This window comes from Dama dama, chromosome 23 (genome assembly GCF_033118175.1).
Source record: "Dama dama isolate Ldn47 chromosome 23, ASM3311817v1, whole genome shotgun sequence".
NCBI lineage: Eukaryota > Metazoa > Chordata > Mammalia > Artiodactyla > Cervidae > Dama > Dama dama.
In genome coordinates, this window is record NC_083703.1 from 13,441,968 (window position 1) to 13,466,366 (window position 24,399).

General features: G+C 41.5%; 1 protein-coding gene, 1 long non-coding RNA gene and 1 other non-coding gene across 5 annotated transcripts in view; 1 reads left to right on the forward strand and 2 right to left on the reverse strand.

Moving 5' to 3' along the window:
- PRKCQ (protein kinase C theta) overlaps positions 1 to 24,399 on the reverse strand; it is a 139,245-nt gene that overhangs the window by 39,573 nt on the left and 75,273 nt on the right. For all 3 annotated transcript variants that reach the window (XM_061126029.1, XM_061126027.1, XM_061126028.1), the window contains exons 9-12: positions 22,729 to 22,838; positions 21,638 to 21,755; positions 19,562 to 19,722; positions 15,023 to 15,196 (exon numbers count right to left, since the gene is read on the reverse strand). In XM_061126029.1, the coding sequence (XP_060982012.1) occupies positions 15,023 to 15,196; positions 19,562 to 19,722; positions 21,638 to 21,755; positions 22,729 to 22,838 (563 nt within the window). The remainder of the gene's footprint in view (positions 1 to 15,022; positions 15,197 to 19,561; positions 19,723 to 21,637; positions 21,756 to 22,728; positions 22,839 to 24,399) is intronic.
- On the forward strand, positions 5,559 to 16,611 carry LOC133044595 (uncharacterized). The gene is made up of 3 exons (XR_009689998.1): positions 5,559 to 8,675; positions 8,979 to 9,086; positions 16,239 to 16,611. It is a non-coding gene; the product is annotated as an uncharacterized LOC133044595 (long non-coding RNA).
- TRNAF-GAA (transfer RNA phenylalanine (anticodon GAA)) lies at positions 13,565 to 13,637 on the reverse strand. Its single transcript has one exon. It is a non-coding gene; the product is annotated as a tRNA-Phe (tRNA).

The following is a 24,399-nucleotide window of genomic DNA, read 5'->3' on the forward strand; positions in this document are numbered from 1 at the left end:
GACTAGATGGACCTTTGTCAGCAAAGTAATGTTTCTGCTTTTTAATATGCTGTCTAGGTTGGTCATAACTTTTCTTCCAAGGAGTTAATTGCATGGCTGCAGTCACCATCTGCAGTGATTTTGGAGCCCCAAGATATTAAGGCCATCACTGTTCCCATTGTTTCTCCGTCTCTTTGCCATGAAGTGATGGGACTGGATGCAATGATCTTCGTTTTTTGAACGCTGAGTTTTAAGCCAGCCTTTTCACTCTCCTCTTTCACTTTCATCAAGAAGCTCCTTAGTTCTTCTTCACTTTCTGCCATTTGAAACTTAGGTGAACAAAACAAAAAATCTCCTACGTGTCTTCCCCACAGACTTCAGTGAAAATGCGTTAGCCATCTGAGCAGGTAACTTTAACTTATTTCTCTACCAGGTAAACAACTTAGACCCAGCCTCTTTTGTAAGTAGTAAATTTCTTATTACTGTACCTGATTCATGCCATTAATTTTAAAATGAAAGCTATAAGGTTTCTGTCTGTACCGCTCTTTATGTTTATGTGTCTGTATACATGTGTTGTATGTGTATGCTTATTTTTCAACTCCTAATGGTATTACTAAAACTGTTAAAAAAAAAAAATAAAAGGAAGAGTTTCATTTAGTTGGTTTGAAGAGAATTAAGCACTTATATGAAGTAAGGATTCCTAAAACTCCCAGAAATACACAGGCATACCTCAGCAATATTACAGGTCCAGTTTCAGACAGCTACAATAAAACTAATATCACAATAAATCAAGTCACATGAATTTTTTTATTTCCTAGTGCATAGAAGGTTTATATTTACACTATACTATGGGCTATAAGTGTGCAATAGCATTATGCTTTAAAATGTACATACCTTAATTAAAAATACTTTATTGCTAAAAAAATGCTCACTATCTGAGCCTTCATCAAGTCATAATCTTTTTGCAAGTTGAGGGTTTTACATCAGTGTTGGTGGCTGCAGACTAATCAGGGTGGTGACTGCTGATGGTGGTGTAGCTATGCTAATTTCTTAAAATAACACAACAATGATTTATTGATTGACTCTTCATTTCATGAATGATCTCTCCAAAGTGGGCAATGCTATTTGATAGCATTTTATACATGGAACGTCTTTCAAAATTGGGATCAATTCTCTCAAACCCTGCCACTGCTTTAACAATTAAGTTTATATAATATTCTAAATGCTTTGTTGTCATTTCAACAATCTTCACAGCATCTTTACCAGAATTAGGTTCTAAGTCAAAAAACCACTCTGCTCATCCACTGAAGTCAGTCCTCATCCATTAAAGCTTTATCAAGAAATTGCATCAATTCAGTCACATCTTCAGGCTCCACTTTTAATTCTACCACATCTGCAATTACTTCCTCCACCAAGGTCATGAATGCCTAAAAGTCACCCATGAAGGTTGGAATCAACTTCTTTCAAACTCCCGTTGATGCTGATATTTTGATTTCTTCCCGTGAATCACAAACGTCCTCAACGGCATCTGGAATGGTGAGTCCTTTCCAGAAGGTTTTCAATTGACTTGCCCAGATCCATCAGGAATGAACATCTGTGGTGCAGAGCCTTACAAAATGTATATGTTAGAGAAGAAGACTTGAGAATTGAAATCACACCTTGGCCCTTGGGCTGCAGAATGGAAGTTGTGATGGCAGATATGAAAACAACAGTAATTTCATTGTACATCTCCATCAGAGCTCTTGGGAGACCACATGTATTATCAAGGAGCAGTAGTATTTTGAAAGGAATCTTTTTTTCTGAGTGGATCTCAACAGTAAACTTAAAATATTCAGTAAACCATGCTGGAAACAGAGGTGCTGAAATTCAGGCTTTGTTGCTCCAGTTTCAGAGCACAGGCAGGGTAGATGTAGCATAATTCTTAAGGGCTCTAGGATGTTTGGAGTGGTAAATGACCATTGCTTTCAACTTAAAATCACAGTTGCATTAGCACCTAACAAGAGAGTCAGTTTGTCCTTTGACACCCGGCACTGACTTCTCTCGAGCTATGAAAGTCCTAGATGGCATCTTCTTCCAATATAACACTGTATCATCTGCATTGAAAATCTGTTGGTACAGCCTCCTTTGTTAATTGTCTTAGCTAGACCTTCTAGATAATTTGCAGTAGCTTCTACGTCAGCACTTGCCGCTTCACCTTACACTCTCAAGTTAGGTGTATGGCTGCTTAAACCTCACAAACCAACCTCTGCTGGCTTCAGACTTTCCTTCTGCTGCTCCCTTCCTACTTGGCTCTCACAGAGACAGAGCGAGCAGGGCCCTGCTCTGGGTTAGGCTTTGGCTTACGGGAATAGTGTGGCTGATTTGAGCTATCCAGACTATTAAACTTTCCTCCATATCCGTCATAATGCTGTTTCACTTTCTTATCATTCCTGGGTTCACTGGAGTCGCACTTTTAAGTTCCTTTATGTTTACACCTGGGCTAATGGTTGGTGCAAGAGGCCTATCTTTCGACCTATCTTACCTTCCAACATGCCTTCATCCCAAAGCCTAATTATTTCTAGCTTTTGACTTAAAAGTGAGTAATGTGTGTCTTTTCCTTTCACTAAACTTTAGAGGCCACTGTAGGGTTATTAACTGGTCTTTCAACTTCGTGCCTCAGAGACTAGGAGGACCCGAAAAGAGGAGGAGAGATGGAGAAATGGCTGGTTAGCGGAGCAGTCAGAACACACTGAATGTGTGCCAATTAACACGTTATCAACAGGTGCATTTTTGCAGAAACCAGCACCTGTGGCCAGTGATTTGCTATGTGAGTGAATATTGACACACTGCATTAGAGTCAATATCAACACTTTTTTTGCACTTAATGTATTTATTTGGAAACTTTGTACATGTCTTATTAAAGCATTCTGAGAGTGGAGGCGATGGAATTCCAGTTGAGCTGTTTCAAATCCTAAAAGATGATGCCGTGAAAGTGCTGCACTCAACATGCCAGCAAATTTGGAAAATTCAGCAGTGGCCACAGGACTGGAAAAGGTGTTTTCATTCCAATCCCAAAGAAGGGCCATGCCAAAGAATGTTCAAACTAACACAAAATTGCACTCATCACACATGCTAGCAAAGTAATGCTCAAAATTCTCCAAGCCAGGCTTCAACAGGACATGAACTGAGAACTTCCATATGTTCAAGCCGGGTTCAGAAAAGGCAGAGGAACCAGAGATCAAATTGCCAACATCTGTTGGATCATAGAAAAAGCAAGAGAATAACAAGAGAATAACACCTACTTCTGCTTTATTGATTATGTCAAAGCCTTTGACTGTAGATCACAACAAACTAAGGAAAATTCTGAAAGAGATGGGAATACCAGACCACCTTACCTGCCTCTGGAGAAATCTGTATGCAGGTCAAAAAGCAACAGTTAGAACCAGACATGGAACAACAGACTGGTTCCAAATCAGGAAAGGAGTACGTCAAGGCTGTATATTGTCACCCTGCTTATTTAACTTATATGCAGAGTACATCATGAGAAATGCTGGGCTGGATGTAGCACAAGCTAGGATCAAGATTGCCGGGAGAAATAGCAATAACCTCAGATATGCAGATAATGTCACCCTTATGGCAGAAGTGAAGAGGAACTAAAGAGCCTCTTGATGAAAGTGAAAGAGGAGAGTGAAAAAAGTTGGCTTAAAGCTCAACATTCAGAAAACTAAGATCACGGCATCTGGTTCCATCACTTCATGGCAAATAGAGAAATAATGGAACAGTGATAGACTATTTTTGGGGGCTCTAAAATCACTGCAGATGGTGACTGCAGCCATGAAATTAAAAGACGCTTGCTCCTTGGAAGAAAAGTTATGATCAACCTAGACAGCATATTAAAAGGCAGAAACATTACTTTGCTGACAAAGGTCCATCTAGTCAAGGCTGTGGTTTTTCCAGTAGTCATGTATGGATGTGAGAGTTGGACTGTGAAGAAAGCTGAGCACCAAAGAATTGATGCTTTTGAACTGTGGTGTTGGAGAAGACTCTTGAGAGTCCCTTGGACTGCAAGGAGATCCAACCAGTCCATCCTAAAGGAGATCAGTCCTGAATATTCATTGGAATGATCGATGTTGAAGCTCCCATACTTTGGCCCCCTGATGCAAAGAACCGACTCATTGGAAAAGACCCTGATGCTGGGAAAGACTGAAGATAGGAAGAGAAGGGGATAACAAGGATGAGATGGTTGGATGGCATCACCGACTCAACAGACATGAGTTTGAGTAAGCTCTGGGAGTTGGTGTTGGACATGGAAGCCTGGCATGCTGCAGTCCATGGGGTTGCAAAGAGTGGGACATGGCTGAGCAACTGAAATAAACTGAATATTTTGAGTGTGTGATAGGTGCTACAGGAGGCACGTCTGTGCAAGGACAGAACATGTATTACAAACACACTGGGCTTCACTGTGCTTCCCCCTGGAAGAGCAGACCTCACAATTTATGGAGACATTCTTTTTAGTTCTATGGGTATTATTTCCTCTAGAATTTGTTCTTTTATTTTACGTGAGCGTTGCCAAGGTGGATTTTTGTGGGGGGGGGCTCTTTTAGAAATAATAAATTTTGTAATGCATTATTTTTGAAAAGTTTTATGGTAATAGACTTGTATTTATAATAGACACAAATTTGGACCAAAAACCTAATGGAGCAAAATGTGAATGACAACAACAACCGTTAAGTCATATAATGAATCCTTGATCAATCTTTTAAGCTCTAGTATCTGCTGTTAATTGTATCATGCTCTAAAAATATATTGATACATCTCCGGTCAATAACATTCATGTAACAAAAGATGTATTTATACATCTCTGGTCAATGATGTGTTAAGTTTGCCCTCTTACATGGGCATAGTTCATGATACTCAAAACAATTACAACAGTAACATCAAAGGTGACTGTAATGTAATAATAATAATATAAAAGTTTGAAATATTGCAAGAATACAAAATGTGACACAGACACAAGTGAGAAAATGCTGTTGGAAAAATGGCATCAACAGACTTGCTCAATGCAAGGTTGCCATAAAGCTTTAATTTATCAAAGGAAAAAATGCAGTATTTGTGAAGTTCAATAAAGCAAAGCACAATACAGCAAAGTATACCTATAACAGAAACTAATCCAAATGCTTCTCAAGTTCACATGATCAGAGATAATCTTTAGTAAATAAGAGCTTACTGAAGTTTGTTGGGTTAACTAAAATACGTGCTCTGAATTATTATCATTAAAATAATGCAAATGTACAACTTTATTCTACTTGTTTTACTGGTCAAATAAGTTCATGTTATCTCTGTTACAAAGTTTTTCAGCAAGAAAAATATCTTAGGGGGTGATGGATGACTTGTCCAATGTCTTATGAAGCTTTTGTAGGTAGTGTAAACATAATTATTGAGAACAAACGAGTCAAATTGATGTAAATGGGATAACAGGTTTTAAGTAACTTGTAAAATAGTTTCCTCAAAACTTTGTGGTAATCTGAAACTCAAGTTTTGCTAAGTTAAATTATGGATAGTCATTAAATATCTAGATAATTTCCAAATAAGATAAAATACTGAAACATTAATTACTGAATATAGGTTTATCTGCTTTGGGCTTTTACAGACCAACTAAAGACTTTTGGGTTTATTAGTAAACATTTTTTGTGCCATAAATACTGAAATATTTACTATCAGAAAACATGTTTCAAGAAATTTTAAAAACTGTCAAGCCACAACATAAGAAAAACTGCTAACATAAGACTTCATAGTTGTTTACTATTTGATTTTCACTAAAATTAAGTATTTTTAGGGTTAAACATTATAATTAAAGCTATTAGAAAACATAAGGGGAATATCTCTGGATGCAAGGACAGTAGGATGTGTGATTGGACAACGGTAGGTATGAAGAATAGAGATGTATTTTTGTTGAGGAAAAAGAAGGCAATTTTGTCCTAAATGCAGAGTGGTTATTTCAGAATGGAAAAAAGGAATAAACATAGGAAACAACAGTAGAAAGTTTGTGGGAAAAAGAGTCTTGGGAGCTAAGTTTTATGCGTGGTTAAGCTATCCACGATCCAAATGAATTTATTTAAGTAAAAAAGAGTTTTAGTCAAAACTGCTTTTTCTTAAAAGGAAAAGTTCTTTTGCATATTGGTCTACTTCTGGTAAGCAGCTGTGAAAGGGTCTTCAAAATAAATTCCTGTGTTTCTCATTATCTTTATTAGGTGTTTGATTACTTGAGTAATTCTGAGTCTTCTCTACTAAAACAGATATTTTAAACAATTACACGACTTTCTTTTTTTAATTATTTATTTTAATTGGAGGCTAATTACTTTACAACATTGTAGTGGTTTTTGCCACACACTGACATGAATCAGCCATGGGTGTACATGTGTCCCCCATCCCACCCCTCTGGGTCATCCCAGGGCACCAGCCCTGAGCACCCTGTCTCATGCATCGAACCTGGACTGACGATCTGTTTCACATATGATGATATACATGTTTCAATGCTATGCTCTCAAATCATCCCACACTCGCCTTCTCCCACAGAGTCCAAAAGTCTGTTCTTTACATCTGTGTCTCTCTTGCTGTCTCGCATATAGGGTTATCATTACCATCTTTCTAATAATAACGCAACTTTCTATATTTACCTGCAAAGTCTTTATCCCCTTGTTTGAATGGATAACTATTACTTCACAGTGAACTATGATCTTATTTGACCAAGTATTTTTAAACTTTTTGGTGTTTTTGACAAACTTCTCCCAAATCAAATTCTAAATGTAATCTTTTTGACCTCAAACTAACTTTGAGCTTTTCCAGAGAGCCCCTGGAACATTTCAAAAGATTTGTTTTCTCTCCTTAGAAAAAGAGAGATGTTAAATTAACTAGGCTTATTTGACACATTAAATTGCATAGGAAGCCCAGTCACATAAAAGGTAATACTAAGCTTCCTTTGGTTGTATTTCTATAGATATATAAGTATTCTTAAAATGCATGTCCTGGGATAATGTAATCAGCCATACTTCCAGTTACCATCTTAAAATGTTTATCACAGAATGACTATTTCCTTATCAAATGAACTCTTATCAGATCTTTAACTAAAGTCATTTGTAAGTCTGTCATTTACAGAGAGTTATTGTTTTACTCAGATGCTTTTGCAAAAGTATTTCTTCAAAAGTGCCTCATCTTTAAAGAAATTCATGGAAAGGACTCTGACAAGTACAGGTTAGTGATAACTTTGGTTCATACAACTCAACTGGGTAAACACTTCCAGAACTAATGAAAAACTGGGTTCAAGCAGAACAAGAATTAATAACATGAGACTGAATGAACTGAGGAGGATGATTAGAATTTCTTATTTGAAACATTGCTGGTACCTTAATATTTTGTTTCTCCAGATTTGAAATTTGACCTACAACGAGGTAAAGTATACCATTGTAAACAGAGATGAAACACTTTCCCCGATTCTTCCAGGACCCAGAAACTCTTGAGTATTCTTTTTAAGGCAAAATAGCTATTTTACATAAGTTTAGTGAGAATCTGTCATTGTAACAGGGCACAATTGAATACATCAGTATTAATACCAAGGCATTGACTGTAATAGTATATATGACAGAGATGTGTATAGACTCAGATATGACCAGACAGCTGAAAATAACTAAGATTCACTTTTGGGAGTCAATAAAGTCCTTTGGAAAAATTGGACTGGTACCAAGATTCCTGGGAACTAAACAGGCGAGTAAAAAAGGTAATTTCCTGGTAGGTCCAGGGAACTCCAGGATATATTTTTAGACCTCAGTAAGAGAGGAACTCACCCAAAGTTATAGGTATTGCAGGTAAAATTGGATTGTGAGATTTTGGCTATCTGCCTTCAGAGGCTTGGAGAAAGCAATGGCAACCCACTCCAGTACTCTTGCCTGGAAAATCCGAAGGACGGAGGAACCTGGTAGGCTGCGGTCCATGGGGTCATGAACAGTTGGACATGACTGAGTGACTTCACTTTCACTTTTTACTTTCACGCGTTGGAGAAGGAAATGGCAACCCACTCCAGTGTTCTCGCCTGGAGAATCCCAGGGACGGCGGAGCCTGGTGGGCTGCCGTCTATGGGGTCGCACAGAGTCGGACACGACTGAAGCGACTTAGCGGCAGCAGCTTCAGAGGCTTAAGAGTTCAACCTGAGTTTCCTTTATAGGAAACAGTTTTTAAAAGAATATAAATGGCCCAGCACTATTCTTGCTGCACTTACGTAATTAATCAGGCCAAGTTTAATAAAAACAAATTGGGTTTACTGTTAATGCTCTTTGGTTAAGAGAACAGTGATTATAGAGAAGAAAACTGTATTTCTGCAGATATCAGAGTCTAATCCTGGTAATTGCTTTGGAGGCTTTGTTACATCCCTGTAACCTCGAGTGGATCTTGAATACTTCTAGTTCCCTCAATTGACTGGTTATGACATTCCAAAGTACTGTTTCCAATTTCCTCCCACCCTTCTGACTTGGAATCCCAAAGAACAAAGACTGCCCTTGCGTCTCCTGGCAAGGGACTCTCCCAGATCTTCCTCACTAACCAGATGGGAGCCAAACTGCGGGGACCTGAACCTTGGGTGTACACCTCACCTGATACTGGGTCCTGTCCACCCACTCAAGACCTCAGAATCGAATCGACTGGGAAGAGAAGTAGCCAGTGTTGAGGTACATTACTGGGTAGCCGATCATGCAACCCTCCCTTCTTCAGTGCCTCTCCTCGACTCTGGCATTGACTTGGAAAGAGAACACCATCACCGGTATCTCCCAAGCTATTGCTTGGGTGTGGGGGTGGAATCCTTTCAGATCGCTGGATTTCTCATCAGAAACTCTGATCTGTCCACGATGTTAGAAAGCCCTGGTCTGTCTCCCTCCTTCTGTCTAACCACCCCAAACTTGGGGAACTTTCTATCAGGCTCTACGCAAATGAGGAGACACATAGCAAGAGTAACCGCCCCCTTCCTTTGGCAGGATTCTACTTCACTAGTCAAGACAACCTGTGGCACCTGGATTAACATGTCTGCGGAAACTGAAACTCAGTTACAGAAAAACACTGAACAACCCACTTGGCTTGAAAAGGTGACTCTTTCAATGGGATCTTTCTTTTTTTTTTTTTTTTTCATTAGTTTGGGAGCACTCCAACTATTGGGAATTATCCTACTTTCCATAGTCACGAGAGTCTCCCTGGAATGCTGTGTTCTTTCAAAGGCTTTAAATTCATGTCTGTAGGCACTGACCCTCAGGTGAATGATCTCCCTCAACGTGGAGTTTCCAAAAAGGAAGAGGATGCCTGACTTAAAAACGGTGACCCTGAACCCTGTGGCCTGTGACTAGCACACAAATGATAATCAAAAACCATGGGAACCTCAGGACGGCAGCTGGGAGTCCTGCTAATACCTTAAATTTTGATCACGTCTCCCAGTTAAGCTGAGGGTCTGATCAAAAGGGGAGGGGGGTGATTGTTGATAAAATAGTCCCAAAATGGAATTACTTGTGCTAAGCCCACATCTCTAAATGGAGAGTTAACATTTAACCTACCTGCAATTCCAACCTTCCCCAGGAATGTAACCTTCCCCAGTCTGGAACTTCCTGATCAGCACTTGTGGGGAAGTGACCTTGCCTGAAACACTCTGTTCTTTCCTTGTTAGTCCCCACTTTCTGCCCATAAAAGTCTTCCATTTCATACAGGTTCTCAGAGCTCCTTTCTGCTTGCTAAATAGGATGCTGCTCCATTCACGAATTACTGAAAAAATAGATCTCTAAATTTACTCAGTTAAATTTTGTGTTTTTAACACTTTCCAAATCCTTTTTCTTTTTTTTTTTCCACCTAGGGTTATCACAGTTAGATCAGAGAAACTTTGGGTACTTGAGTTATTGAGCTTTTACTCTAGTACAATGAAACACAAGAAAACTATTTTTCTCTGTGTTTTTTCCCCCCTGTAGGTGAACATTTAGATACTACAGAGATGATATATTACTAAGACACTTACATGGTATGAATATATAGGAATCCCATATCTGGACAAAGATGCCCCGGTAGGATTGCATGCAGTTTCCAGCTCAGTGGCCTTAAGACAAGGTTCATCTTTCCTAGCGTCAGTTTTCTCATAGGTAAAATGGAATAATATCTACTTCATTGGGATTACAGAATTAAATAAGATAATATATTTAAGTTTCCTAGGAAATTATCTGGTGCTAAATCGACTTCAATAAAGTTAGTTTGAATCATATATTTTAAACTAAAAATAAGTTGGAGCAGAAATGTCTGGTTGCCTCTCTGAGTAAAAAATATTATTCTGGATGACAGTGTGCTCATCTTAAAGATTCAACTTTCCAGCTCTCCTTACAGCTATAGAAGAGAATGAGAGAGAGGTAAATGGCTGCTTTTTGTGAGTCTTTTGGAAAAGTGACTTAATAAAGAAGACTAAGCAGGCATGGGGTTGTTCTTTCCTCCCCAGAATGTGGCTGTGACCCTGGGCCCCAGCAGCCACACTGGACTGAGGAGTGCTCTTCAGGATGAGGACCTGGCAGTAGATGGTTCCTGGGTCTCGGACATCACGCAACTAACTCCTTTCATACGGAGAGACCGACAAACACTTCTGTCTCATTTAAGTCATTGTTTCCAGTCCCTATTACTAGCAGCCAATGCAATTTCTAATTGACATACATGTCAATTCACATTTAGACAATTTCAGAGACGTGGCTCCTAGTTTTAAAATAATTTTGTGTATCAAGAAAATAGGGCATCTGATGCTAATAGCATCTTAAAATCAAGAAAGCAGACTACTGTTCTTCCAAGCTAGCTACTGAGTCCCTATAGTTTGAGTCTTGCCTCTGCTGGGGAAATAGAGAACTTAACAAACAGTAGGTCCACAAGAAACCACATTTGTTGAATTAATGGTGACTTATCAAAGTGATCTATGAAGTGTATTTTCAAAGCTTTATGATTAATTAGTTTCTGATAGGTTTTAATTTGCCAGCACAGTGAAAAGATTCCTCCCATGGACACACTACCTCCCATGACCTACACAGAAAGCAATTCCTCCTGAAGAACTGAGGGCTGACTGAACTGCTTCTGCTCAAGAAATGATAGAGGACCCGAGACCCAGCATCACCAGGAACCTGGAAGGGTGGGTGGAGGGGATGCGTGCTTATTTATGGCTATTCACATTGTTGTATAGCAGAAACCAACACAACATTGTAAGGCAATTATCTTCCAATTAAAAAGAAAACTAGGATCCACCTCTGACACTGTGGTCTACAGTAGGAAGGATACCCCTGAGAGCCCTGTGCACAGACTTGCCCACCTTGGGACACATGGAAAAAAACAGTGATTTAAAGGACACTTAGACCATTTACTAACCCTAAGCCATCTGCCAAACATGTCGGGGAACTGCTGGAACTCTTTCCAAATTGGAAAGGAGACAGTAAAACTGTCACTATTTGCAGATCATATGATACTATACATAGAAAACCCTAAAGATATGGTGAAAAAACTATTAGAGCTAATATAAAGTTGCAGGATACAAAATTGATATGCAGAAATGCAATGCATTTTGTATACTAATAATGAACTGTTGTAAAGAAAAGGCATAACGATCCTGTTTACAGTTGCATCAAAAAAGAATCAAATACCTAGGGATTAACTTAAGAGTTGGAAGACCTGTATTCTAAAAACTAAAAGACATTGATGTAGGAGAATCAAGACGATACAAAGAAAATGTGGAAAATACCCTGTGTTCGTGGATTGAAAGAATTAGTATTGTTAAAATGTCCTTACTACTGAAAACCATCTTAAAGATTTAATGCAATATCTATTATAATACCCATGACATTTTTCACAGAACTAGAACAGATAATCCTAAAATTTGTATGGAATAACAAAAAAATTCAAATAAACAAAGCAGTCTTTGACTGCTTCAAATCCTCATTGTTATAGCAGTTAAAACCAAATTCTAAACAATAAGCAAGCAGACAAAATCCAGAAGTAAGGCCCTTTTCCCAAATGACTACATTCTAAACTTACCTAGAGGAAATCATTATTCATGTAAATTGCTGCTTTTTACACTCACCTGTGGCATCTGGTTATTTTGTTTGACATACAAGATTTAAATAAATCAGGACTATTAGGTACAAAACAGGCTACAAGGATGTATTGTACAACATGGGAAATCTAAATATTTTATAGTAACTATAAATAACTATAAATAGAGTAGAGTCTTGGAAAACTGTTAATCACTGAATTGTACACCTATAACTTATAGTACTGCACAGTTACTATACACCAGCAAAAATTAAATCTAAAAATCAAGGTGTCTCAAAACAACTGAGGGTCCTTCACAAAGTGTAATGTAAGTTTGCCTCCCCTTCCCCACCATCTCTTATCTCTAAAAGAGCTTAATTCCTTGAAATCTAGTGAGACAGTCATTTTTACATTTTACGTGTACATTCTCTAACATTTTTTCTCGTGCATTTACTGCTCTGGTTTTGGTAAAGCAGTCCATAGGCTTGGAATTTTAAGAGCTTTTCCTATAACAAGGAAAAATGCAAATAACCCCTGAGAACTGACAATCCGAGACAGAAATATGCCTGTTTCTACAAAATGGACTTCATGGTAGCCTTCTCTGTAAGATGAAAACAACAATCAAACAAATATGTAAAAACAGCTGGTGGGAAGCTGCTGGCCAGTACAGGGAGCTCTGGCTGGTGCTCTGTGATGACCGAGGGCTGGGAGGGGGATATATGGATACATATGGCTGATTCACTCCATGGTACAGCCGAAACTAACACGACATTGTAAAGCAATTACATCCCAACAAAAAACAGCAGGGAAAGGCGCCAAGAGAAAGTTTGATTTCCTAGAAGCCTGGTCTGAGGTGCATTTAACATTTTGATAAAAGCCTCACAATATTTCAAGAGGAAAAGTGAGACTAAGTAACCCCCAGGGTGCACAGCAAATGTAGAACACAGACCAAGAGAGTTGGGCAGAGTTCCTTATTTTGTCTTTCAGTAAAATATCTGCACCATTCCAGACCAACAGATATTTCTGATCTCCAGGAGGAACCGTCTAGCAGGAAACCTCTGTAACCCTCATTACCAGGAATTCCAAAGTCCTTCTGCTGTAAAACATAAGCCTACTTAAACAGCTTATCACAATCCCTTTCTTCCTTCATGCCTTCTTATAGCCTCTACACTTCTGTTGCCCAAGACCTTTACTGCCTATTCAAATTCTAATTTCTAGTTTTTCTCAGCTCTGGTACTTAAAAGTCAGCATTCGGCAATTAATATTACTTACCAACATTAGAAGTATCATTGTCATCTCTTTGAAAGTGAAAGTGAAGTTGCTCAGTCATGTCCGACTCTTTGCAACCCCATGGACTGTAGCCTACCAGGCTCCTCTGTCCATGGAATTTTCCAGGCAAGGGTACTGGAGTGGGTTGCCATTTCCTTCTCCAGGGGATCTTCCCAACCCAGGGATTGAACCTGGGTCTCCCACATTGCAGGCAGACGCTTTACCATTTGAGCCACCAGGGAAGCCACAAAAGAAGTTGCTTGCCTGCCAAAACCCGGGATTGAACCAGGGACCTTTAGATCTTCAGTCTAACACTCTCCCAACTGAGTTATTTTAGCTCTGCAGAGTATGAAATTCTCTAGGTCAGGGACTGTATTATTTCTATATCCTTCACGATGCTTCAAGTACAGTATGTGATCACTGAGTGCTTTCTCATGGTCTGGGTTTCCATTTTAGCTAAGTACATTTATTCATCTATTCCCTAATTAAACACTGAGAGGCTACTGGCAGCTGGAGAAGTGGTGATGAAATCCCTAAGTGACCGTCCACATTTACTGGCTGATTCCCAGTTTCCCCACTAACACTTCTGTGGCTGGAGGCATAAGATGCTACTTACACTAAGATAGTACATTATCATCAAGGCTTGAAATAGAACAAGAGAAAAACTTCCTCATTTTCTTTGGATCTTAACCACACAGCTCCCCATGGGTCTGCTTATTATTCTTGGCTACATGCAACACAATTCTAGGCTATACACATGGGGACAGGGTCAAGTACAGTAGAAAAATAGAAAACCACAGTGTTTATACGGATGACTGACCTGCAGGGATGTTCATTTCAGTGTTATTTAAATCAGAACAGAATTTAGAAATAGCCAAATGAGATAAATCACATTGCAGAAGGATATCTACAGATGTCAGGAAATGTACAGAGTGTTAAAGTGCAAGCTACAGAGCAGGAGGTATTTACACTAACTGGTTATTTTTAATGTTATAAACCCAATGGGGGGGAAATCTAGAAGGATAAACTTCAACATAGTATTGGCGAGTATACCCAAGTAATGGGATATATATGATTTTCTTTGAGCATATAAGCAAATTTTCTAAAATGATCCTGAATAACTTTTAAGTTAGAAAAAAAGTTGGTTTTTTTTTTTTTAATTTTTAAAGAAAAAGCAGATCAGGAGGAACATTCTCCCAAAGTAAGAGGTACTTTTGACAAAATTCACAGTTTTACCTGACTGCTCAGTTCCTGATAAAGTGTGCTCTAAAGGATGACCTTCTACTGGCCTTATAAAGGGAAATAACAGTACACACACATTTTGATCCATTTTTCCAAATTTTGTCTCCTGAAATATATGTACGGTAGATAAACAGATGTCACACCTTTTCCCTTTCACAAAGCACTACTTTGTTAAGCAAGTCACACACTGCTTAGAATCCTTGTTATATAAGTTAAACTGAATTCTAAAAAGCAAGCAAGTAAAACCAGAAGTAAGGCCCTTTCCCCAGTCAACTGCATTAGAAAATGCAAGTTTCTTGCATTTTTCCAAACAAGTTTCTTCCCTTCTAAACAACTGTGAAAGACTTGCTTAGATGGATGGAAGCTGGACTCAAAGAAGAAATACATGGAGTGAGCGCCCCACGTCTCCTGCTCTGCAGGAGCTCCCAGACTTACTGGCTGAGGATGTAGAGATGAAGGACTATCTGGGCAGAAGCCTTACCTTGGTCTGGAATGTGCAGAACATATGCGTTAAGAACGGATGCTCCCAGGCCAAGGAGAGGACCCTCTTCTCTACCATTGTGCACTCCACGTCATCGTCCATCAAAACCACATCTTTCTTTAAGGCTTTTATTGCAAAAAATTGATTGGTTTTCTTGAACTCTGCTAGGAAGACCTGGAAGGAAGGAGAAGAAACAGCGTTATTTTAGAATTTGGATTGACACTCGATAAAAAAGAGTCATGACATGCTGAGAGAGATGTATTGGGGGAGGAAACAGAATTAATTCTCCAATCCTCCTCTATCCTTTTTATGGAGACAAACTGAGTTTTACTGGCGTGGGATGCTATTAACAGCTTCATCCACTCTATCTTTCAAAGGATTTCACAAAATCAGATGGGTTATTCTCAGCCCCTGGAAAGATCCTATTTAAAAAAGTGGAATCTAGAAAAATCGTACAGATGAACCTATTTGCAAAGCAGAAACAGAGACACAGGTAGAGAACAAATGCATGGACATCAAGGGGGATGGATTAGGAGGTTGGGACTGATACACTCACACGACAGTGGATAAAACAGGTAACAAATGAGAACCCGCTGTATAGCTGAGGGAACGCTACCCAATGCTCGGACCGAAATGGGAAGGAAATCCAGAGAAGAGCGGATATGTGTAGATGTATAGCTGATTCACTTCACTGTAGAGCAGATACACAACACTGTAAATCAGCTACACTCCAATAAAATTTTTTTTAAAAGTGTCCTGTCTGCCCAGAGACCTAAGTTTATAAAAAAAAAATCAGAGAAAAAATGTGTATTGAGGAAGCAGCAGCGAGCCATGAAGAGGAAGACTTGACTGCTTTTGAAATAATCAATGAAAATGAGCATAAAACCTTACTCCACACTTTACCCACTTTTTCAAGGCCAAAAAGCATATGTGAGAAATAGAACTGTTCTGATGTACTTAAAGAATGCACAGCATTTCCTCTGACGGCGCAGACACTAACATTGTCTTCAAGACCTACTATGTGTCAGACATTCTGCTACAGGCTTTACGCATGCTATCTAACTTTAGTGCTTATTTAATTCTTGGTTCAGAACAGTCTGCAATACAGGTAGTAATAGTAAAAGAAGCCTAGGGTCAAAGGGTAACTTTGTCAAACTCGTGGAGCTACTCAGTGGGAAATCTGACTCCAGAACTGACTTTTCCCGCTCACTTTCAGGCATCTTGTAAGACGGGACCCCAGATGGCACAGAAGGAGGGTTCCTCCAACTTGCGCTCTTGCAGATGATGCGGCCAGACAGCTGAGAGGAGTGAGGACACGGCACGTGGAGACAGAAAGCCGCAGCTCCGGCCTCACTGCGCAGACATCTACCAGCTGTGGGAATGTGGGCACACACACGAACCTCCCTGGGCTTCGGTTCCCTAATGTGGGAAAGCCGTAACTGTCACCACACTGCTGACTTACAGGATTGCTGTGAAAAGCAAACAGCGGCTGGGGAAGCGGCCTGTGCACTCTAAAACGCTTTCTGAATGACAGTTATTGGAACCTGAAACCAAAACGAACGTGTGTAACAAAACAGAAACAGACTCACGGATATAGAGAACAAACCAGTGGTTACCAGTCGGGGGGGGGGGGGGGGTGGTGGGGAGGGCCAAGACAAGGGCATGGGATTGAGAGGTATGAACTACTCTGTGTAAAATAAAGGAGCAACGGGGATATATTGAATCTCACAGCGAAACAGAGCCATTATTTTGTAAGAACTTTAGAGCAAAACCTATAAAACTACTGAATCACTATGTTACACATCTGAAGCTAATATAATATCGTAAATCAACTATACTTCAAAAAACCCACTCATCATTTGTTTCTTTTAAGTGACTTTTAAGGAATGCTGAAGTTCATGATGACACACCAATAGTGAAAATGCACGTGTCTATGTTTAAAATAATACAGTGCAGACACATAGCTTAGCGGGTAGCTGGATTGATAGAGAGGATAGAGCTTAGATGAGAATTCAGGCATGAACGTGAAAGTGTGAGTCACGCAGTTGTGTCCAACTCTGTGCGACCCCATGGACTGTGCCCGCCAGGCTCCTCTGTCCATGGAATTCTCCAGGTGAGAATACCAGACTCGGTAGCCATTGCCTTCTCCAGGTGATCTTCCCGACCCAGGGGTCGAATCCATGTCTTCTGCATGGCTGACAGATTCTTTACCGTCTGAACCATCAGGGAAATAATGTGCATAACCCCAGAAAACATGCCATTTATTCTCCTGGGCCTAAAATTGATGGAGAATCAAAAGAGAGAGGCTACCATTTTGGTGAGGAACCATATCTATAGAGAGTGAAAAAAAAAGAAAAATGAACAAGTTTTGGAGTTCCAGAAGAGGAAATATATTCTGCTTTAGGGATCCCCCCACCTCATTGGGCCCCCACAGTGCTGTCCCCTCGGGGTGCAGGGATCTGGGATTCTGCCGGGGAGGAGCTTAGTGCTCTGGTCCCAGAGCTGAGGCTACTGAAGCTCTCAGCTGTCCATTGGGTTATTTACTAAGGCAAGTAGGTTTAACTTAAAGTTATGTTAACTTTGTTGAAAGTAGAAATCTACCCAGAGAACAAAGACAAACATTTCTATAACAATTAGAACTCCTCTTTTGGTAATTGCTTCTTTCAATAAAACATTTCCCAAGCCAGCCTTAAACTAAGAAGTCAAAAAGGCAATCTCCATCTCTATAATGTCCTCTCAAATTTTGGCTACAGGCTATCATTGCACATTAATTGATGCTACATTTTAATGAAGACTGGCTGTAAAACTGCCTGTTGCACTCAGGACAACACCAAGTGAGCTAGCGATGGTTCGTGCTATTGTGGAAATGAATTAACAGCTATTGGCTACAGTTGGCAGGGCCGAGTGGGTTTTGCCAAAGGCGATTCCTTGGTATTAAACCCAACCCCTACTAGCAGCACAAAGTCATTCAGCTATGGCAAGACCTAGTTGCATTTCAGCTTGTTTATTATTAAACTGGGTAAGTTTTACAGCCCAAGTCTGGTGAGCAGGTGCTGAGCATAATACTGGCCTTGGTTGCACAAATTCATGGAACAGTAGTCTCTGGCTAAAATTCTCCCAGAAGTCACATCCAATATAAATTAAAAAAACAACTGAGAATTTCATTAATATATGAGATATCCTTAATATCCAAGATAACCTAAAAGCCGGTATTCCATGACAATCCCTCTTTACAATCACTGACTTGAAAATCTTCTCATCACTGATTATAATTTCTTAGATTATGTTTTCCTCTTCCTTCTTCTCGCCCTCCATGACAGAGTCTATTCGTTAAGAGAGTGGCAGGAATAATTGAGAGAAGGGATTCCCTCCGTGAAACTTTTCCTAAGACACTCAAATTATTGCTGCAGCTCTGGGCTTCACTGGTCCCTTCCAAACAATTCCATGGACAGGCTCCTTCAGAATCTTCCTGACCCAGTGATCAAACCCAGGTCTCCGCATTGCAGGCAGATTCTTTACCATCTGAGCCACCAGGGAAGCCTTAATAATTCATATACTGAAGTCCTAGACTCCCAGCACCTAAGTGTGACCTTATTTGGAGACAGGTTCTTTACAGAGATAATTATGTTAAGATGAGGTCATGGGGTGGGCCCTGATGCCATAGAACTGGCATCCTCATAAGAAGAGGGAATTGGGACACAGAGGAATGGCCATGTGAGGACACAGGGAGAAGACAGCGTCTACACCCCGGAGAGAGGGAGGCCTCAGGAGGAACAGCCCTGTCCACACCTTGATCCTGGATGTCCAGCCTCCAGAACTGGGAGAGATACGTTTCTGCTGTGGAAGCTGCCCGCCTCTGTGGTGTTTTATTACAGTAGTCCTAAGCTAAGACAAGACTGAGAAAAAAATCATAAGGAAAGTAAAACCACACTCTGGGTTTAAGAAAGGAGCAAAACAACAACAAAACCACCAATGAAACAAAAATATCTAAGAGACAGGAACTGGCCGGGGCACCTTCCCGCTTCATTGGCGTCCGAAGATACCACAGTCAAGAAGCTGGTGGGATGAACACCTTCAAAGTGAGATGGCTGGAACTGTCTTTCCCCAGGGAGCAGAGGCTGCTGCTCCCAAGAGCTCCCTGCGCTTAGCCGCTCAGTCGTGTCCGACCCTGTGCAACCCCATGGACTGCAGCCCGCCAGGCTCCTCTGTCCATGGGGATTCTCCAAGCAAGAATACTGCAGTGGGTAGTCATGGCCTCTTTCAAGGGATCTTCCCAACCCAGGGATCGAATCCAGGTCTCTTGCTTTGCAGGCAGATTCTTTACCGTCTGAGCCCCCAGAGAAGCCCCTGGGTCCCTTTTTATTCAGACATCTCTCCGCCCCCTAACATCCATCACATCACATCACTGTTCCCGCCCAGGAAGCCTCTCTCTGCACACCCATGCCTGGTTTTGGTCCCACCAGCTCAGTTTTGCTGGCCAGAGCTTTGCTTCTCAGTTTCTCTCATCTGGCCCACAGAATCCTACATACAGTATCGTACCTTGCCAAAACTTCCTTTCCCCAACATTTTGTGTAAGGTGAAATCCTCGATTTTTAGCTTCATATGTAGAGAAGTTCTTTCTTTGTTCGGCTCAGGTTCTGGGCGATGGCATACTTTCTCCATCTCTTCCAAGGGAGACTCCCAGGAGATCCCCTGAGGCTCTGAAAATGTTAAGTCAGTGGTTAAAAGGAAATAAGGAACAGCGGAGGGTCATCCTAGCTATTCTGAGAACCTGCTTTCTTTTTCATATCCTGTTCTGAAGCTTCATCTGCAACAGTTCAGAAAGGGGTTCCTGCAGGGCAAAAGGAGCACCTCCTGCCTGGAAGCCTGGCATCTGGAGGGTGGACTGTGTCTCTTGACGGGACAGACTGCGGAAAATGTCAGGTTAAGAAACATTCCAATCAGCGAAAGACCATCTCTGCAGCAGGAATAAGCACTTTGGATGATGCTGAATCACAGGCATATAGGGATTTTAGCCGAACCGGAGGGAAAATGACTCCCCACTGCTTGCACGGCTTGCAGGCATAATGGCATCAATTTCTGTGACCTACCATGTAGGGAAGAAGAGCCGGAGAGCAGATCATTAAAGACCCGAGTGGACTCATTCGCCACAGTCTTCAGGTCAAGATGCTGCCTATTTTGATTGTCTCTGAGACATGGTCTACCCAGAGACCTTTCCCAAATCTAATCCAAACACTTCTTTAAAAAAAATTTACAGACAATTTATTCCTCACCCCATGCCAGAGAACTTTTCTGGAACCTTCCTCCCACCCTCTTATAACATTTCTTTTCAGGACATATACCTGACATATCACATTTTGCTAAATGAACATGCATAACATGTTGATTGACACATTTATCTACTGTGGTATCACTTGATGGCACCTCATAGCACATAATTATCCTATCATTTTTGTGGTTGGAATTGTGTGTGTGCTCAGTCGTGCCCAACTCTCTGAGACTCCATGGATTGTAGCCTGCCAGTCTTCTCTGTCCATGGAATTTTCCAAGCAGGAATACTGGAGCGGGTTACCATTTCCTACTCCAGGGGATCTTTCCCATCCAGGGATTGAAGCTGCATCTCTTTCGTCTCCTGCATTGGCAGGAAGACTCTTTACCACTCGAGGTTTGTCTTTACCACTCTAGGTTTGCCTTTCATATTCTAAGTCCAAGGTAAATAAGTATTTTATAATACATGTTGAAACTATTCAGAATCACATGTATACGTATAGCTGAGTCCCTCTGCTGTTCACCTCAAACTACCACAACATTAACTAATTGGCTATACCTCAATACAAAATGGTTTTGGTGTTAAAAAAACAAAAACTGAAAAAGAATCACACAGTCACGTCCTCTCAAAAAGCATCTTCCAACAGGAGGCTGGATGAACTTCATAATGTCATAAATGTTAAGGATATTGGCTATTTTTCCCCATTCTAATATTAAACTTCCCAGTAAAGTCTCAAAGTACAGAATAAGATGGTCTGTGGTATTTCTACCATAGAGCTCTATGGAGGATTTAGTTTTGTAAAACAGTCAGACCATGGCAGGGAATAACATTCTAAAATTCTAAGGCAAAGTTTGCCATTATTTCTTCCAGAGATACCCCATCTTCTACCCCTACCCCAACTTCCCACAACCCCTATCCACTTACAAAGCTTTTCTAGTGGGCTGTATTTTGGTTTTACTTCTAGAAGTAGAAGCCTCTTTGTGGGTGGCTAGGTTGGTCATTTCTAACTAGAAAAGAATCATTTATCAGGCCAGGTAAAGGGAGACTTTAGCCCAGAAAGTCTTAGTGAAAGTGTTAGTCGCTCAGTTGTGTCCAACTCTTTGTGACCCTATGGACTGTAGCCCACTAGGCTCCTCTGTCCACGGGAGTCTCCAGGCAAGAATACTTGGAGTGGGTAGCCATGCGCTTCTCCAGGGGAAGCTTCCCGGCCCAGGGATCAAATCCGGGTCCTCTGCATTGCAGGCAGATTCTTTACCTTCTGAGCCACCAGGGAAGTCCTGGACTCAGGTTAAGGTTAATCAAGATGAGTTACTGACGACAATTCCACTGTGAATAGGGATAGCTACCTTTTTTCCCTGGTCCTGGTACGTATGGCGGCTTTGCTTCACCTTTTATGGAGCATGGGAGACCAATTTCAACTGGACCTTCTCTGAAGATGTGCTCAGAATCTCTTAAGCAGCGAGCCTGGGTGACAAACAAAGAGTCAGACCCCCCGCCGACCCACCTACCACGGGCGGGACCATGCATGCTGCTGGCCGTGGGCACGAAGCCATTTCAGATCCCTGAATGTGTAGGATACGGAACCGCTCTTCCTCCTCGGCACTCTCCTAGGACCCCATACCCTGCAAACATCCAGTATGTTTTATGCGCCAGCAGAGCGTGCTCATTTCCTTCATATTTTCTGGGGGCTCACTGGTTTTTCCCACACTCCCCACAGCACTCAGTCACAAATAGGAATCAAAGACCAATGGATGGAAAAATAGCTCAAGTAGGCAAAGCCAAGTCTTTAAGGTTTTTTGTTTTTTGTTTTTAGAGTGGACCATTTTTAAAGTCTTTCTTAAAGTTGTTGCAGTACTGCTTCCGTTTTATGTTTTGGTTTTTTGGTGCCGAGGCATGTGGGATCCCAGCTCCCTGACCAGGTATCAGACTCATACTTCCTGCATTGGAAGGTGAAGTCTTCACCACTGGACCACCAGGGAAGTCCCAAAGCCAAGTCTCAAAGAGGGTTTGTTCACGGATGTGAGGATTCAGCATGCTACTGAGTGGAAAGGCAAAGCTGCCTCGGATTCAGTGTTTTGGGGGCATTTTGGAGATGATTCCAGCAAATGTTTTCCCACCAGCTATTACATAGTCATCTTATACAGGTATAAAGCTATCAATGAATCCTCAATACTTTTAATGAATGCATTTGTTTGTGCCCCTGCTCATTCCATGAAGAATTTAAGCTCTTACAAAGATTCACACAAGCGAAATGCATTAAATAAAAATCTCAAAGTCGGGATGTGGATGTGAAGATGAAAGCCGGGGTCAAGGCAAGTGCCTGGAAACAGATTCCATGTTGCCCCACACAGTTGCTACAAATCCAAGAGTGATGGGACTGAAACAGTCCGTGTTGAGTCAAAACTGCAGGGACTCATCCCCGAAAAGCCATTCCTACCTGCTGAGTGCTCTCAATCATCGCCAGGGCTTCAGCCATCAGCTTCTGGTTTATACCACAAAGGTTGGCCACCTTTGTCTGGCATCTGTGATGCACATTCATGCCACATGCTGAAAGAAGAAGCAAGGCCGTGAGCAAGGGCGACAGAATCAACTTCCAGACACCCTGAACACGATCTGTTTTGGGTGCAGGTGGCAAATCCCCAGTACCATCTTCCCTGCAGAGGGAGACACTGAAGACAGATGTTAGGGTGGTGCTTTTACAATGCCACCAAGCATCCACTCTGCTTCACTGAGATATTCATGCACACAGCAGGTGCCTTTTGGCATGATGCTGGGACACGACTCCTGCTCGAGGCAGAGCCAGAGCCTTGCTGATGGCAAGGAAGGCTGCCGCCCATTTGTGTGCACAAACTTAGCACAGTGACTGGCCTCCGAAAGGTGCTCACCAAATACAACTCTTCTTCCATCTTTAAAAATGTTATTGAAATATTTAGATGATACTTTAGCTGTCTTTACCTTTAGTTTTCACTAGGTAAACAGACCGTTCACAATAAAACAAAATAGCATTTTCTATGTAAGTAAGTATAAACCATACATAGTTGTAAAAAACCCATCTGAAGTGAAATCTTTACTATAGTAAAGATGCTACTTATAATGGCCTCTGTCCTCTGAACCTGTCTGATTTACTTGATTCTTCCTGGGCTCCCAGAGGCAGGTTTTATGTTGGGCGACCCCAGCTCCCAATTCCTACCCATGACTACAAGGCAGAGGGAGGCAGTTAGCAGGGACTGAGCATCTTACTGTTTAAAATTGTACCAGATCTAAGTTCCTCTCTGATGTGCCGTGAAGAAAGGCTCCCTGCCCACCAGGATCAAAATGTCAGAAGCCTGTTACTAACCTAGTAGGTGATAACTGAACCTCTGAGTGCAAACAGTTCCTCTGATGACTAATTTCATGCGAATTTCAGCAGCCAGAGGAAGGAGACAGGATCAGGATAAGAGGGGACCGTACTTAGGCAGGAGGCTTACAGGAGAGCAAGAAGAAGAGAGAGTGAGGCAGAGACGGAGGGAGACCCAGGGGAGAGAGTGGGAGGTGGAGACGCAGGCAAGGGCATGAGGAGGGAGCAGATAGTACCCCGCCTCACGGGGTTCCAGCAGGAACAGAGAATGACTCAGGGGGAAGGAAGGGGGTGGGGAGAGGAGGGGAGAAGAGAGGGAGGGAAAGTAAGGAAGGCCAGAGGATGGGAAATGAAAGAAGAGAATGGAACAGAGAAGAAAGAATGTTGGGAAAGAGGGAACAGAGCAGGGCGTGGGAGCCATGGAATAATGCCAAGGAATCCTAGTGGAAGTTCTGAGCTCAGAGGCAGAAGCCACTGCTGGGATGAGCGAGGCCTCTGCAGGTGGGGTGATGGGCTCCAGGGAAGAAAATCCCGATGTCCAAGACCATCAGAATCGAGATGCCATCAGGTGTGGATTTGATTATTCCTGTCCTGTTTGTCCACTCAGAAACCCTCCAAGTTACCTGTTGCCTATGAACTCCTAAAGACACTCTACACAATGCCAGGCCACCCACCCATGGACCGCTGAGCAGGGGTAGACAGGAAAGTGTGTGGTGGTCCCCTGGGCAGCAGAGGTTTCTCTGGTTCAGATGAATTTTGACTACCTGTGGG